We start from the raw sequence: 17,450 nt of genomic DNA on the forward strand, positions 1-17,450 counted from the left end.
CCTTATTAAAGTGTCTAGCAAAATAGACCTGGTGTTGTTTTGTACACACATGACCTTATTAAAGTGTCTACCAGAATAGACTGGTTGTTTTTTGTACACAGTCATGACCTTATTAAAGTGTCAGCCAGAAAAGACCTGGTGTTCACTTACCTCCACTGACACCAGAGATAGACTGGTAAACTAACTTTACCTCCCCCTGACACCAGAGATAGAACTGGTAATTCGTCTTTACCTCCTGTGATACCAGAGATAGACTGGTAACTCACTTACTCCCCGTGACACCAGAGATAGACTGGTAACTCCACTTACCTCACCTGACACCACAGATAGACTGGTAACACTTGCTTACTTCCCCTGACACCAGAGATAGACTGGTAACTCACTTACCTCCCTGACACCAGAGATAGACTGGAGTAACTCACTTAAACTACCCTGGACACCACAGATAGACTAGTAACTGCTTACCTCCCCTGACACCACAAATAGAATGGTAACTCACTATATATATCCCTGACACCAGAGATTTGAACTGGTAACGTCACTTACCTCCCATGGACACCCAAGACAAAAGACTGGTAACATCACTTTAGCTCCTCTGACACCAGAGATAGATGGTTAACTCAACTACCTCCCCTGACACCAGACAAAGAATGGTAACTCACTTACCTCCCCTGACACCAGAGATAGATTGGTAACTCACTTACCTTCCCTGGACACCAGACAAAGACTGGTAACTTCACTTACCTCCCCCTGACACCAGAGATAGACTGGGTACACTCACTTACGCTCCCCTGGCACCCAGACATACACTCAGGTAACTACCAACTTATATTCCTGACACCAAACATAAGACTCAGGTAAATCACTTACCTCCTCTGACACCAGTGATAAACCAGTAACATCACTTACGTCACCTGACACCAGAGATAGACTGGTAACTCACTTACCTCACCTGACAGCCACAGATAGACTGGAAACGCTTTTGCCTCCCCTGACACCACAGATAGGACTGGTAACTCGCTTACCTCCCCTGACACCAGGAGATAGACTGGTAACTCACTTACCTTTCCCTGACACCAGATGATGAGAACTGTATCGCACTTAACTCCGCCTGACACCAGAGATTGACTGGTAACTCACTTACCTCCCCTGACTCCGGACAAAGACTGGTAACTCTCTTTACCTTCCCTGACACCCAGACACTAAGACTGGTAACTCACTTAACCTCCCCTGTACACCAGAGACTAGACTGGTAAATCGCCTTACCTCCCCTGACATCCAGAAGACTAGACTCGGTAACTCACCTTACCTCACCAGACACCAGAAGATAGACTGGTAACTCACTTACCTCCCCTGACACCAGAGATAGACTGGTAACTCACTTATCCTCACCTGACACCAGAGATAGACTGGTAACTCTACCTACTCCTCACCTGACACCACTGATAGTACTTGTGTAACTTCACTTACCTCACCTGACCCCACAGATAGACTGGTAAACTCACTTACTCTCAGAACCTGACACCACAGATAGACTGGTAATCTCAACTTACCTACCCTGTACACAAGACCAGACAAAGACTGGTAACACACTTACCTCCCTGACACTAGAGATAGACTGGTTATCACTCACTTAAACTCCCCTGGACACCAGAGATAGACTGGTAACTCACTTACCTTCCCTGACACCACAAATAGACTGGTAACTCACTTACCTTCCCTGACACCAAGAGATAGACTCTTAACTCCTCATGACACCTCTGTGTGGTGTGTTTGGGAGCCCTGATAGACTGGTAACTCACGTAACTCCCCTGACACCAGAGATAGACTGGTAAACTCGCTGCATCTCCCCTGACACCAGACAAAGACTGGTAACCTCACTTACTCGCCCTGACACCAAGAAGATAGACTGGTAACAGTCACTTACCCTCCCTGACACCAGAGATAGACTGGTAAACTAAACTTAACTCTCCTGACACCAGAGATAGAATGGTAATTCGCTTACCTCCTGTGACACCAGAGATAGACTGGTAATCATCTATTACCTCCCCTGACACCAGAGGATAGACTGGTAACTCCCCCCCCATAAAAACCTTTACCTCCACCTGACACCACAAGATAGACTGGTAAACTTGCTTACTTCCCCTGACACCAGCAGATAGACTGGTATAACTCACTTACCTCCCCTGACACCAGAAGATAGAATGGTAACTTCACTTAACTCCCTGACCACATCTCCCATCAGATAGACTAGTAACTGCTTACCTTTACCTCCCCCTGACACCACAAATAGACTGGTAACTCACTTATATTCCCCTGATCACCAGAGATAGACTGGTAACTCACATTACCTACCCCTGACACCAACAAAGACTGGTAAACTCACTTAGCTGCCTCTGACACCAGAGATAGACTGGGTATCGTCACTTCACTCCTCTGACACCATGTGGATAGACTGGTAACTCACTTACCTCCCCTGACACCATCACAAAGACTGGTAACTCTACTTACCTCCCCCTGAGCACCCAGAGATAGATTGGTAACTCACTTACCTTCCCTGACATCCAGACAAAGACTGGTAACTCACTTACCTTACCTTCCCTGGACACCAGAGGATAGGACTGGTAAACTCTACGTACCTCCCCTGGCACCAGACAATACACTACAGGTAACTCACTTTATATTTCCCTGACACCAAACATAGACTCAGGTAAATCACTTACCTCCTCTGACACCAGTGATAAACCAGTAACTCACTTACGTCACCTGACACCAGAGATAGACTGGTAACTCACTTACCTCACCTGACACCACAGATAGACTGGAAACTCGTTTGCCTCCACTGACACCACAGATAGACTGGTAACTCGCTTACCTCCCCTGACACCAGAGATAGACTGGTAACTCACTTACCTTCCCTGACACCAGAGATAGACTGGTAACTCACTTAACTCCCCTGACACCAGAGATAGACTGGTAACTCACTTACCTCCCCTGACACCGGACAAAGACTGGTAACTCACTTACCTTCCCTGACACCAGACAAAGACTGGTAACTCACTTACCTCCCCTGACACCAGAGATAGACTGGTAACTCGCTTACCTCCCCTGACACCAGAGATAGACTGGTAACTCACTTACCTCACCAGACACCAGAGATAGACTGGTAACTCACTTACCTCCCCTGACACCAGAGATAGACTGGTAACTCACTTACCTCACCTGACACCAGAGATAGACTGGTAACTCACCTACCTCACCTGACACCACAGATAGACTGGTAACTCACTTACCTCACCTGACACCACAGATAGACTGGTAACTCACTTACCTCACCTGACACCACAGATAGACTGGTAACTCGCTTACCTCCCCTGACACCAGACAAAGACTGGTAACACACTTACCTCCCCTGACACCAGAGATAGACTGGTAACTCACTTAACTCCCCTGACACCAGAGATAGACTGGTAACTCACTTACCTTCCCTGACACCAGAGATAGACTGGTAACTCACTTACCTTCCCTGACACCAGAGATAGACTCTTAACTCCCCTGACCCCAGAGATAGACTGGTAACTCACTTAACTCCCCTGACACCAGAGATAGACTGGTAACTCGCTTATCTCCCCTGACACCAGACAAAGACTGGTAAATCACTTACCTCCCCTGACACCAGAGATAGACTGGTAACTCACTTACCTTCCCTGACACCAGAGATAGACTCTTAACTCCCCTGACACCAGAGATAGACTGGTAACTCACTTAACTCCCCTGACACCAGAGATAGACTGGTAACTCACTTACCTCCCCTGACACCAGACATAGACTGGTAACTCACTTACCTCCCCTGACACCAGAGATAGACTGGTAACTCACTTACCTCCCCTGACACCAGAGATAGACTGGTAACTCACTTACCTCCCCTGACACCAGAGATAGACTGGTAACTCACTTACCTCCCCTGACACCAGAGATAGACTGGTAACTCACTTAACTCCCCTGACACCAGAGATAGACTGGTAACTCACTTACCTTCCCTGACACCAGACAAAGACTGGTAACTCACTTACCTCCCCTGACACCAGAGATAGACTGGTAACTCACTTATCTCCCCTGACACCAGAGATAGACTGGTAACTCACTTACCTCACCAGACACCATAGATAGACTGGTAACTCACCTCACCTGACACCACAGATAGACTGGTAACTCACTTACCTCCCCTGACACCAGAGATAGACTGGTAACACACTTACCTCCCCTGACACCAGAGATAGACTTGTAACTCACTTACCTCCCCTGACACCAGAGATAGACTGGTAACTTGCTTACCTCCCTTGACACCAGAGATAGACTAGTAACTCGCTTACCTCCCCTGACACCAGAGAAAGACTGGTAACTCGGCTTACCTCCCCTGTACAACCAGCAGAGCTACCCCCCCCCCCCCCCCCCCCCCCCCCGGTAAACTCACTTACCTCCCCTGACACCAGACATAGACTGGTAACTCGCTTACCTCCCCTGACACCAGACATAGACTGGTTACTCACTTACCTCTCCTGACACCAGACATAGACTCAGGTAACTCACTTACCTCCCCTGTCACCTGTCATTATAGACTGGTAACTCACTTACCTCCCCTGACGCCAGAGATAGACTGGTAACTCACTTACCTCCCCTGACACCAAAGATAGACTGGTGAAACTCGCTTACCTCCCCTGACACCAGAGATAGACTGGTACCTCACTTACCTCCCTTGACACCAGAGATAGACTGGTAACTCACTTACTCCCCTGACGCCAGAGATAGACTGGTAACTCACTTACCTCCCCTGACTGACACCAGAGATAGACTGGTACCTCACTTACCTCCCCTGACACCAGAGATAGACTGGTAACTCACTTACCTCCCCTGACACCAAAGATAGACTGGTAACTTGCTTACCTCCCCTGACACCTGTCATAGACTGGTAACTGACTTACCTCCCTGACGCCAGAGATAGACTGATAACTCACTTATCTCCCCTGGAACCAGAGATAGACTAGTAACTCACTTACCTCCCCTGACACTAGAGGTAGACTGGTAACTCGCTTACCTCCCCTGACACTAGAGATAGACTGGTAACTTGCTTACCTCCCCTGACACCAGACATAGACTGTTAACTCGCTTACCTCCCCTGACACCAGACATAGACTCAGGTAACTGACTTACCTCCCCTGACACCAGAGATAGACTAGTAACTCACTTACGTCCCCTGACACCACAGATAGACTAGTAACTCAGTTAACTCCCCTGACACCAATGATATTAATATGATACATTCTATGTATATTTTCAGGAGGTGGGACTGAGTGAGGGAAGCATGGCGGGGTTTGTAGGCTGTACATGTGACCTGTTGGATATCATCATGGAGGTAAGTGATGTTGTTTGTTTGTGCTGTACATACACACTAATGCTACTTTGCGTGTCCTTTTGTACAGTGATCCCCACTGTGTAACCTTACCAAATGCTCAGAGCAACACCTTAGAAAATAGCTATTGATAATTACAATGTCATTATTCATCACAAGAGCAAAAAAAAATCTAAACCTTACTGCTTTCAGAAGACAATAGTTAAGGCTAGAGATATTCCGGTATTCTTTCTAATCAGCTGTGCTGACTCATTATAAAGGCTGAGGAGGTTCTCTCATAGATAGTCTGGTATTTCTTTCTCTGTATCTAACAGTAATATGATATTTTACTGGTTTCAGTCGTGTCCGACACCAGACTTTGGGGTACAGTATACGTCCTGTTATCTCTGTATCTAACAGTAATATGATATTTTACTGGTTTCAGTCGTGTCTGACACCAGACTTTGGGGTACAGTATACGTCCTGTTGTCTCTGTATCTAACAGTAATATGATATTTTACTGGTTTCAGTAGACAATAGTTAAGGCTAGAGATATTCCGGTATTCTTTCTAATCACTGTGCTGACATCATTATAAAGGCTGAGGAGGTTCTCTCATAGATAGTCTGTATTTCTTTCTCTGTATCTAACAGTAATATGATATTTTTACTGGTGTCAGTCGTGTCCGACACCAGACTTTGGGATAAAATATATGTCCTGTTGTCTCTGTATCTAACAGTAATATGATATTTTTACTGGGATCAGTCGTGTCCAACACCAGACTTTGGGGGTACAGTATATGTCCTGTTGTCTCTGTAACTAACAGTAATATGATATTTTACTTGTGTCAGTCGTGTCCGACACCAGACTTTGGGGTACAGTATATGTCCTGTTGTCTCTGTATCTAACAGTAATAATGATATTTTACTTGTGTCAGTCGTGTCCGACACCAGACTTTGGGGTACAGTATACGTCCTGTTGTCTCTGTATCTAACAGTAATATGATATTTTACTGGTTGTCAGTCGTGTCCGACACCAGACTTTGGGGTACCAGTATACGTCCTGTTTCTCTGTATCTAACAGTAATATGATATTTTACTGGTGTCAGTCGTGTCCGACACCAGACTTTGGGGTACAGTATACGTCCTGTTGTCTCTGTATCTAACAGTAATATGATATTTTACTGGTTTCAGTCGTGTCGACACCAGACTTTTGGGGTACAGTTACTAGTCCTGTTTTCTCTGTATCTAACAGTAATATGATATTTTTAACTGGTTCAGTCGTGTCCGACACCAGACTTTGGGGTACAGTATACGTCCTGTTGTCTCTGTATCTAACAGTAATATGATATTTTACTGGTTTCAGTCGTGTCCAACACCAGACTTTGGGGTACAGTATACGTCCTGTTGTCTCTGTATCTAACAGTAATATGATATTTTACTGGTGTCAGTCGTGTCTGACACTAGACTTTGGGGTACAGTATACGTCCTGTTGTCTCTGTATCTAACAGTAATATGATATTTTACTGGTGTCAGTCGTGTCCGACACCAGACTTTGGGGTACAGTATACGTCCTGTTGTCTCTGTATCTAACAGTAATATGATATTTTACTGGTGTCAGTCGTGTCCAACACCAGACTTTGGGGGTACAGTATACGTCCTGTTGTCTCTGTATCTAACAGTAATATGATATTTTACTGGTGTCAGTCGTGTCCGACACCAGACTTTGGGGTACAGTATACGTCCTGTTGTCTCTGTATCTAACAGTAATATGATATTTTACTGGTGTCAGTCGTGTCCGACACCAGACTTTGGGGTACAGTATACGTCCTGTTGTCTCTGTATCTAACAGTAATATGATATTTTACTGGTGTCAGTCGTGTCTGACACTAGACTTTGGGGTACAGTATACGTCCTGTTGTCTCTGTATCTAACAGTAATATGATATTTTTACTGGTTTCAGTCGTGTCTGACACCAGACTTTGGGGTACAGTATACGTCCTGTTGTCTCTGTATCTAACAGTAATATGATATTTTACTGGTGTCAGTCGTGTCTGGACACCAGACTTTGGGGTACAGTATACGTCCTGTTGTCTCTGTATCTAACAGTAATATGATATTTTACTGGTGTCAGTCGTGTCCGACACCAGACTTTGGGGTACAGTATACGTCCTGTTGTCTCTGTATCTAACAGTAATATGATATTTTACTGGTTTCAGTCGTGTCCGACACCAGACTTTGGGGTACAGTATACGTCTGTTGTCTCTGTATCTAACAGTAATATGATATATTTTACTGGTGTCAGTCTAAACACCAGACTTTGGGGTACATGTATACGTCCTGTTGTCTCTGTATCTAACAATAATATGATATTTTACTGGTGTCAGTCGTGTCTGACACCAGACTTTGGGGTACAGTATACGTCCTGTTGTCTCTGTATCTAACAGTAATATGATATTTTACTGGTGTCAGTCGTGTCCGACACCAGACTTTGGGGTACAGTATACGTCCTGTTGTCTCTGTATCTAACAGTTAATATGATATTTTACTGGTGTCAGTCGTGTCTGACACCAGACTTTGGGGTACTTTGGAGTACAGTATACGTCCTGTTGTCTCTGTATCTAACAGTAATATGATATTTTACTGGTGTCAGTCGTGTCCGACACCAGACTTTGGGGTACAGTATACGTCCTGTTGTCTCTGTATCTAACAGTAATATGATATTTTACTGGTGTCAGTCGTGTCCTGACACCAGACTTTGGGGTACAGTATACGTCCTGTTGTCGCTGTATCTAACAGTAATATGATATTTTACTGGTGTCAGTCGTGTCTGACACTAGACTTTGGGGGTACAGTATACGTCCTGTTGTCTCTGTATCTAACAGTAATATGATATTTTACTGGTGTCAGTCGTGTCTGACACTAGACTTTGGGGTACAGTATACGTCCTGTTGTCTCTGTATCTAACAGTAATATGATATTTTACTGGTGTCAGTCGTGTCTGACACTAGACTTTGGGGTACAGTATACGTCCTGTTGTCTCTGTATCTAACAGTAATATGATATTTTACTGGGTTCAGTCGTGACCTGACACCAGACTTTGGGGGTACAGTATACGTCCTGTTGTCTCTGTATCTAACAGTAATATGATATTTTACTGGTGTCAGTCGTGTCCTGACACCAGACTTTGGGGTACAGTATACGTCCTGTTGTCTCTGTATCTAACAGTAATATGAATGATATTTTACTGGTGTCAGTCGTGTCCGACACACCAGACTTTGGGGTACAGTATACGTCCTGTTGTCTCTGTATCTAACAGTAATATGATATAGTGATATTTTACTGGTGTCAGTCGTGTCCCTGACACCAGACTTTGGGGTACAGTATACGTCCTGTTGTCTCTGTATCTAACAGTAATATGATATTTTACTGGTGTCAGTCGTGTCCAACACCAGACTTTGGGGTACAGTATACGTCCTGTTGTCTCTGTATCTAACAGTAATATGATATTTTACTGGTGTCAGTCGTGTCCGACACCAGACTTTGGGGTACAGTATACGTCCTGTTGTCTCTGTATCTAACAGTAATATGATATTTTACTGGTGTCAGTCGTGTCCGACACCAGACTTTGGGGTACAGTATACGTCCTGTTGTCTCTGTATCTAACAGTAATATGATATTTTACTGGTGTCAGTCGTGTCCGACACCAGACTTTGGGGTACAGTATACGTCCTGTTGTCTCTGTATCTAACAGTAATATGATATTTTACTGGTGTCAGTCTGTGTCTCGACACCAGACTTTGGGGTACAGTATACGTCCTGTTGTCTCTGTATCTAACAGTAATATGATATTTTACTGGTGTCAGTCGTGTCTGACACCAGACTTTGGGGTACAGTATACGTCCTGTTGTCTCTGTATCTAACAGTAATATGATATTTTACTGGTGTCAGTCGTGTCCGACACCAGACTTTGGGGTACAGTATACGTCCTGTTGTCTCTGTATCTAACAGTAATATGATATTTTACTGGTGTCAGTCGTGTCTCAGTCCTGTGTCTCTGTATCTAACATGATAGTAATATGATAATTTTACTGGTGTCAGTCGTGACCGACACCAGACTTTGGGGTACAGTATACGTCCTGTTGTCGCTGTATCTAACAGTAATATGATATTTTACTGGTGTCAGTCGTGTCCGACACCAGACTTTGGGGTACAGTATACGTCCTGTTGTCTCTGTATCTAACAGTAATATGATATTTTACTGGTGTCAGTCGTGTCTGACACCAGACTTTGGGGTACAGTATACGTCCTGTTGTCTCTGTATCTAACAGTAATATGATATTTTACTGGTGTCAGTCGTGTCCTGACACCTAGACTTTGGGGTACAGTATACGTCCTGTTGTCTCTGTATCTAACAGTAATATGATATTTTACTGGTGTCAGTCGTGTCTGACACCAGACTTTGGGGTACAGTATACGTCCTGTTGTCTCTGTATCTAACAGTAATATGATATTTTACTGGTGTCAGTCGTGTCCGACACCAGACTTTGGGGTACAGTATACGTCCTGTTGTCTCTGTATCTAACAGTAATATGATATTTTACTGGTGTCAGTCGTGTCCTGACACCAGACTTTGGGGTACAGTATACGTCCTGTTGTCTCTGTATCTAACAGTAATATGATATTTTACTGGTGTCAGTCGTGACCAACACCAGACTTTGGGGTACAGTATACGTCCTGTTGTCTCTGTATCTAACAGTAATATGATATTTTACTGGTGTCAGTCGTGTCCGACACCAGACTTTGGGGTACAGTATACGTCCTGTTGTCTCTGTATCTAACAGTAATATGATATTTTACTGGTGTCAGTCGTGTCTGACACAGACTTTGGGTACAGTATACGTCCTGTTGTCTCTGTATCTAACAGTAATATGATATTTTACTGGTGTCAGTCGTGTCTGACACCAGACTTTGGGGTACAGTATACGTCCTGTTGTCTCTGTATCTAACAGTAATATGATATTTTACTGGTGTCAGTCGTGTCCGACACCAGACTTTGGGGTACAGTATACGTCCTGTTGTCTCTGTATCTAACAGTAATATGATATTTTACTGGTGTCAGTCGTGTCTGACACCAGACTTTGGGGTACAGTATACGTCCTGTTGTCTCTGTATCTAACAGTAATATGATATTTTACTGGTGTCAGTCGTGTCCGACACCAGACTTTGGGGTACAGTATACGTCCTGTTGTCTCTGTATCTAACAGTAATATGATATTTTACTGGTGTCAGTCGTGTCTGACACCAGACTTTGGGGTACAGTATACGTCCTGTTGTCTCTGTATCTAACAGTAATATGATATTTTACTGGTGTCAGTCGTGTCCGACACCAGACTTTGGGGTACAGTATACGTCCTGTTGTCTCTGTATCTAACAGTAATATGATATTTTACTGGTGTCAGTCGTGTCCGACACCAGACTTTGGGGTACAGTATACGTCCTGTTGTCTCTGTATCTAACAGTAATATGATATTTTACTGGTGTCAGTCGTGTCCGACACCAGACTTTGGGGTACAGTATACGTCCTGTTGTCTCTGTATCTAACAGTAATATGATATTTTACTGGTGTCAGTCGTGTCCGACACCAGACTTTGGGGTACAGTATACGTCCTGTTGTCTCTGTATCTAACAGTAATATGATATTTTACTGGTGTCAGTCGTGTCCGACACACCAGACTTTGGGGTACAGTATACGTCCTGTTGTCTCTGTATCTAACAGTAATATGATATTTTACTGGTGTCAGTCGTGTCCGACACCAGACTTTGGGGTACAGTATACGTCCTGTTGTCTCTGTATCTAACAGTAATATGATATTTTACTGGTGTCAGTCGTGTCCGACACCAGACTTTGGGGTACAGTATACGTCCTGTTGTCTCTGTATCTAACAGTAATATGATATTTTACTGGTGTCAGTCGTGTCCGACACCAGACTTTGGGGTACAGTATACGTCCTGTTGTCTCTGTATCTAACAGTAATATGATATTTTACTGGTGTCAGTCGTGTCCGACACCAGACTTTGGGGTACAGTATACGTCCTGTTGTCTCTGTATCTAACAGTAATATGATATTTTACTGGTGTCAGTCGTGTCTGACACCAGACTTTGGGGTACAGTATACGTCCTGTTGTCTCTGTATCTAACAGTAATATGATATTTTACTGGTGTCAGTCGTGTCTGACACTAGACTTTGGGGTACAGTATACGTCCTGTTGTCTCTGTATCTAACAGTAATATGATATTTTACTGGTGTCAGTCGTGTCCGACACCAGACTTTGGGGTACAGTATACGTCCTGTTGTCTCTGTATCTAACAGTAATATGATATTTTACTGGTGTCAGTCGTGTCCGACACCAGACTTTGGGGTACAGTATACGTCCTGTTGTCTCTGTATCTAACAGTAATATGATATTTTACTGGTGTCAGTCGTGTCCGACACCAGACTTTGGGGTACAGTATACGTCCTGTTGTCTCTGTATCTAACAGTAATATGATATTTTACTGGTTTCAGTCGTGTCCGACACCAGACTTTGGGGTACAGTATACGTCCTGTTGTCTCTGTATCTAACAGTAATATGATATTTTACTGGTGTCAGTCGTGTCCGACACCAGACTTTGGGGTACAGTATACGTCCTGTTGTCTCTGTATCTAACAGTAATATGATATTTTACTGGTGTCAGTCGTGTCTGACACTAGACTTTGGGGTACAGTATACGTCCTGTTGTCTCTGTATCTAACAGTAATATGATATTTTACTGGTGTCAGTCGTGTCTGACACCAGACTTTGGGGTACAGTATACGTCCTGTTGTCTCTGTATCTAACAGTAATATGATATTTTACTGGTGTCAGTCGTGTCTGACACCAGACTTTGGGGTACAGTATACGTCCTGTTGTCTCTGTATCTAACAGTAATATGATATTTTACTGGTGTCAGTCGTGTCTGACACCAGACTTTGGGGTACAGTATACGTCCTGTTGTCTCTGTATCTAACAGTAATATGATATTTTACTGGTTTCAGTCGTGTCCGACACCAGACTTTGGGGTACAGTATACGTCCTGTTGTCTCTGTATCTAACAGTAATATGATATTTTACTGGTGTCAGTCGTGACCAACACCAGACTTTGGGGTACAGTATACGTCCTGTTGTCTCTGTATCTAACAGTAATATGATATTTTACTGGTGTCAGTCGTGTCTGACACCAGACTTTGGGGTACAGTATACGTCCTGTTGTCTCTGTATCTAACAGTAATATGATATTTTACTGGTGTCAGTCGTGACCAACACCAGACTTTGGGGTACAGTATACGTCCTGTTGTCTCTGTATCTAACAGTAATATGATATTTTACTGGTGTCAGTCGTGTCCGACACCAGACTTTGGGGTACAGTATACGTCCTGTTGTCTCTGTATCTAACAGTAATATGATATTTTACTGGTGTCAGTCGTGTCTGACACTAGACTTTGGGGTACAGTATACGTCCTGTTGTCTCTGTATCTAACAGTTATATGATATTTTACTGGTTTCAGTCGTGTCTGACACCAGACTTTGGGGTACAGTATACGTCCTGTTGTCTCTGTATCTAACAGTAATATGATATTTTACTGGTGTCAGTCGTGTCCGACACCAGACTTTGGGGTACAGTATACGTCCTGTTGTCTCTGTATCTAACAGTAATATGATATTTTACTGGTGTCAGTCGTGTCCGACACACAGACTTTGGGGTACAGTATACATCCTGTTGTCTCTGTAATCTAACAGTAATATGATATTATCTACAGTAATACCAAAACACCCCTCCCCCATAGAATGATAAACACCCCTCCCCCATAGAATGATAAACACCCCTCCCCCATAGAATGATAAACACCCCTCCCCCGTGTCATAGAATGATAAACACTCCTCTCCCCATAGAATGATAAACACCCCCCCCCACCCCCCCATAGAATGATAAACACCCCCTCCCCCATAGAATGATAAACACCCCTCCCCCCATAGAATGATAAAACCCCTCCCCCATAGAATGATAAACAAACCCCTCCCCCATAGAATGATAAAAATCCCCAAAAGAAAAACCCCTCCCCCATAGAATGATAAACACCCCTCCCCCATAGAATGATAAACACCCCTCCCCCATAGAATGATAAACAACCCCTCCCCCATAGAATGATAAACACACCCTCCCCATAGAATGATAAACACCTCCCCCATAGAATGATAAACACCCCCCCCCCCATAGAATGATAAACACCTCTCCCCCATAGAATGATAAACACCCCTCCCCCATAGAATGATAAACACACCCTCCCCCATAGAATGATAAACACCCCTCCCCCATAGAATGATAAACACCCTCCCCCATAGAATGATAAACACCCCTCCCCCATAGAATGATAAACACCCCTCCCCAATAGAATGATAAAACACCTCCCCCATAGAATGATAAACACCCTCCCAATAGAATGATAAAAACCCCTCCCCCATAGAATGATAAACACCCCTCCCCCATAGAATGATAGAATGATAAACACCCTCCCCAATAGAATGATAAACACCCTCCCCCATAGAATGATAAACACCCCCTCCCCCATAGAATGATAAACACACACTGAGAAAACACCTCCCCCATAGAATGATAAACACCCCTCCCCCATAGAATGATAAAACACCCCTCCCCATAGAATGATAACACCCCTCCCCCATAGAATGATAAACACCCCTCCCCCATAGAATGATGATAAACACCCCTCCCCCATAGAATGATAACACACCCCTCCCCCATAGAATGATAAACACCCCTCCCCCATAGAATGATAAACACCCCTCCCCCATAGAATGATAAACACCCCTCCCCCATAGAAGATATAAATGAAACCCCCCCCCATAGAATGATAAACACCCCTCCCCCATAGAATGATAAACACCCCTCCCCCATAGAATGATAAACACCCCACCCCCCATAGAATGATAAACACCCCATAGAATGAAACACCCCCCCAATAGAATGATAAACACCCTCTCCCCCATAGAATGATAGAATGATAAACACCCCTCCCCCCATAGAATGATAAACACCCTCTCCCCCATAGAATGATAAACACCCCTCCCCATAGAATGATAAACACCCCTCCCCCATAGAATGATAAACACCCCCGTCCCAATAGAATGATAAACACCCATCCCCCATAGAATGATAAACACCCCCCCCCATAGAATGATAAACACCCCTCCCCCATAGAATGTATAAACACCCCTCCCCATAGAATGATAAACACCCCCCCCCCATAGAATGATAAACACCCCTCCCCATAGAATGATAAACACACCCTCCCCCATAGAATGATAAACACCCCTCCCCATAGAATGATAAACACCCCTCCCCCATAGAATGATAAACACCCCTCCCCCATAGAATGATAAACACCCCTCCCCCATAGAATGATAAACACCCCTCCCCATAGAATGATAAACACCCCTCCCCATAGAATGATAAACACCCCCCCCATAGAATGATAAACACCCCTCCCCATAGAATGATAAAACACCCCTCCCCCATAGAATGATAAACAACCCTCCCCAATAGAATGATAAACACCCCCCATAGAATGATAAACACCCTCCCCCATAGAATAGAATGATAAACACCCCTCCCCCATAGAATGATAAACACCCCTCCCATAGAATGATAAACCCCTCCCCATAGAATGATAAACACCCCTCCCCCATAGAATGATAAACACCCCCCCCCATAGAATGATAAACCACCCCCCTCCCCCATAGAATGATAAACACCCCTCCCCCATAGAATGATAAAACACCCCCTCCCCCATAGAATGATAAACACCCCTCCCCATAGAATGATAAACACCCTCCCCCCATAGAATGATAAACACCCTCCCCATAGAATGATAAACACCCCCCCCATAGAATGATAAACACCCACCCCCATAGAATGATAAACACCCCTCCCCATAGAATGATAAACACCCCTCCCCCCATAGAATGATAAACCCCCACCCCCATAGAATGATAAACACCCCCCCATAGAATGATAAAACACCCCTCCCCCATAGAATGATAAACACCCCTCCCCCATAGAATGATAAACACCCCTCCCCCATAGAATGATAAACACCCCCTCCCCCATAGAATGATAAACACCCCTCCCCCATAGAATGATAAACTCCCCTCCCCCATAGAATGATAAACACCCCTCCCCCATAGAATGATAAACACCCCCTCCCCCATAGAATGATAAACACCCCTCCCCATAGAATGATAAACACACCCCCCCCCCATAGAATGATAAACACCCCTCCCCCATAGAATGATAAACACCCCTCCCCATAGAATGATAAACACCCATAGAATGATCCCCATCCCCATAGAATGATAAACACCCCTCCCCATAGAATGATAAACACCCCACCCCCATAGAATGATAAACACCCCTCCCCCATAGAATGATAAACATCACCCTCCCCCATAGAATGATAAACCCCTCCCCATAGAATGATAAACACCCCTCCCCAATAGAATGATAAACACCCCTCCCCCATAGAATGATAAACACCCCTCCCCCATAGAATGATAAACACCCTCCCCCATAGAATGATAAACACCCCTCCCCCATAGAATGATAAACACCCCTCCCCCATAGAATGATAAACACCCCTCCCCCATAGAATGATAAACACCCCTCCCCCATAGAATGATAAACACCCCTCCCCAATAGAATGATAAACACCCCTCCCCCATAGAATGATAAACACCCTCCCCCCATAGAATGATAAACCCCACCCATAGAATGATCCCCACCCCATAGAATGATAAACACCCCTCCCCATAGAATGATAAACACCCCTCCCCCATAGAATGATAAACACCCCCCCCATAGAATGATAAACACCCTCCCCATAGAATGATAAACACCCCTCCCCCATAGAATGATAAACACCCCTCCCCCATAGAATGATAAACAAACCCCCTCCCCATAGAATGATAAACACCCCTCCCCCATAGAATGATAAACAACCCTCCCCCATAGAATGATAAACACCCCTCCCCCATAGAATGATAAACACCCCTCCCCCATAGAATGATAAAACACCCCCCCCCCATAGAATGATAAACACCCCTCCCCCATAGAATGATAAACACCCCCTCCCCCATAGAATGATAAACACCCCTCCCCCATAGAATGATAAACACCCCTCCCCCATAGAATGATAAACACCCCTCCCCCATAGAATGATAAACACCCTCCCCCATAGAATGATAAACACCCCTCCCCCATAGAATGATAAAACACCCATCCCCCATAGAATGATAAACACCCCTCCCCCATAGAATGATAAACACCCCCCCCATAGAATGATAAACACCCCTCACCCCCATAGAATGATAAACACCCCTCCCCCATAGAATGATAAACACCTCTCCCCATAGAATGATAAACACCCCTCCCCCATAGAATGATAAACACCCCAACACCCCCATAGAATGATAAACACCCCTCCCCCATAGAATGATAAACACCCCTCCCTACTTAGACTGATAAACACCCCTCCCCTAATAGAATGATAAACACCCCACCCCCATAGAATGATAAACACCCCTCCCCAATAGAATGATAAACACACTTAGACTGATAAACACCTCTCCCCCATAGAATGATAAACACCCCCCCCATAGAATGATAAACACCCCCCCCAATAGAATGATAAACACGACTGATAAACCCTCTCCCCCATAGAATGATAAACACCCCCCCCCCATAGAATGATAAACACCCCCCCCATAGAATGATAAACACCCCTCCCCCATAGAATGATAAACACCCCCACCCCCATAGAATGATAAACACACCCCCTCCCCATAGAATGATAAACACCCCTCCCCCATAGAATGATAAACACCCCAACTCCATAGAATGATAAACACCCTCCCCCATAGAATGATAAACACCTCATCCCCAATAGAATGATGAACACCCCATCCCCCA

At 44.5% G+C, this 17,450-nt stretch overlaps 1 protein-coding gene across 1 annotated transcript in view; it reads left to right on the forward strand.

Annotated features, from left to right (window-relative positions):
• The window catches only part of LOC138319836 (rab3 GTPase-activating protein non-catalytic subunit-like), a 207,362-nt gene that overhangs the window by 140,551 nt on the left and 49,361 nt on the right, over positions 1-17,450 (forward strand). Inside the window, exon 27 of the mRNA XM_069262967.1 lies at positions 5,339-5,413. Coding sequence (XP_069119068.1) covers positions 5,339-5,413 — 75 coding nt within the window. The remainder of the gene's footprint in view (positions 1-5,338; positions 5,414-17,450) is intronic.

This window comes from Argopecten irradians, chromosome 3, assembly GCF_041381155.1.
Source record: "Argopecten irradians isolate NY chromosome 3, Ai_NY, whole genome shotgun sequence".
Classification (NCBI taxonomy): domain Eukaryota; kingdom Metazoa; phylum Mollusca; class Bivalvia; order Pectinida; family Pectinidae; genus Argopecten; species Argopecten irradians.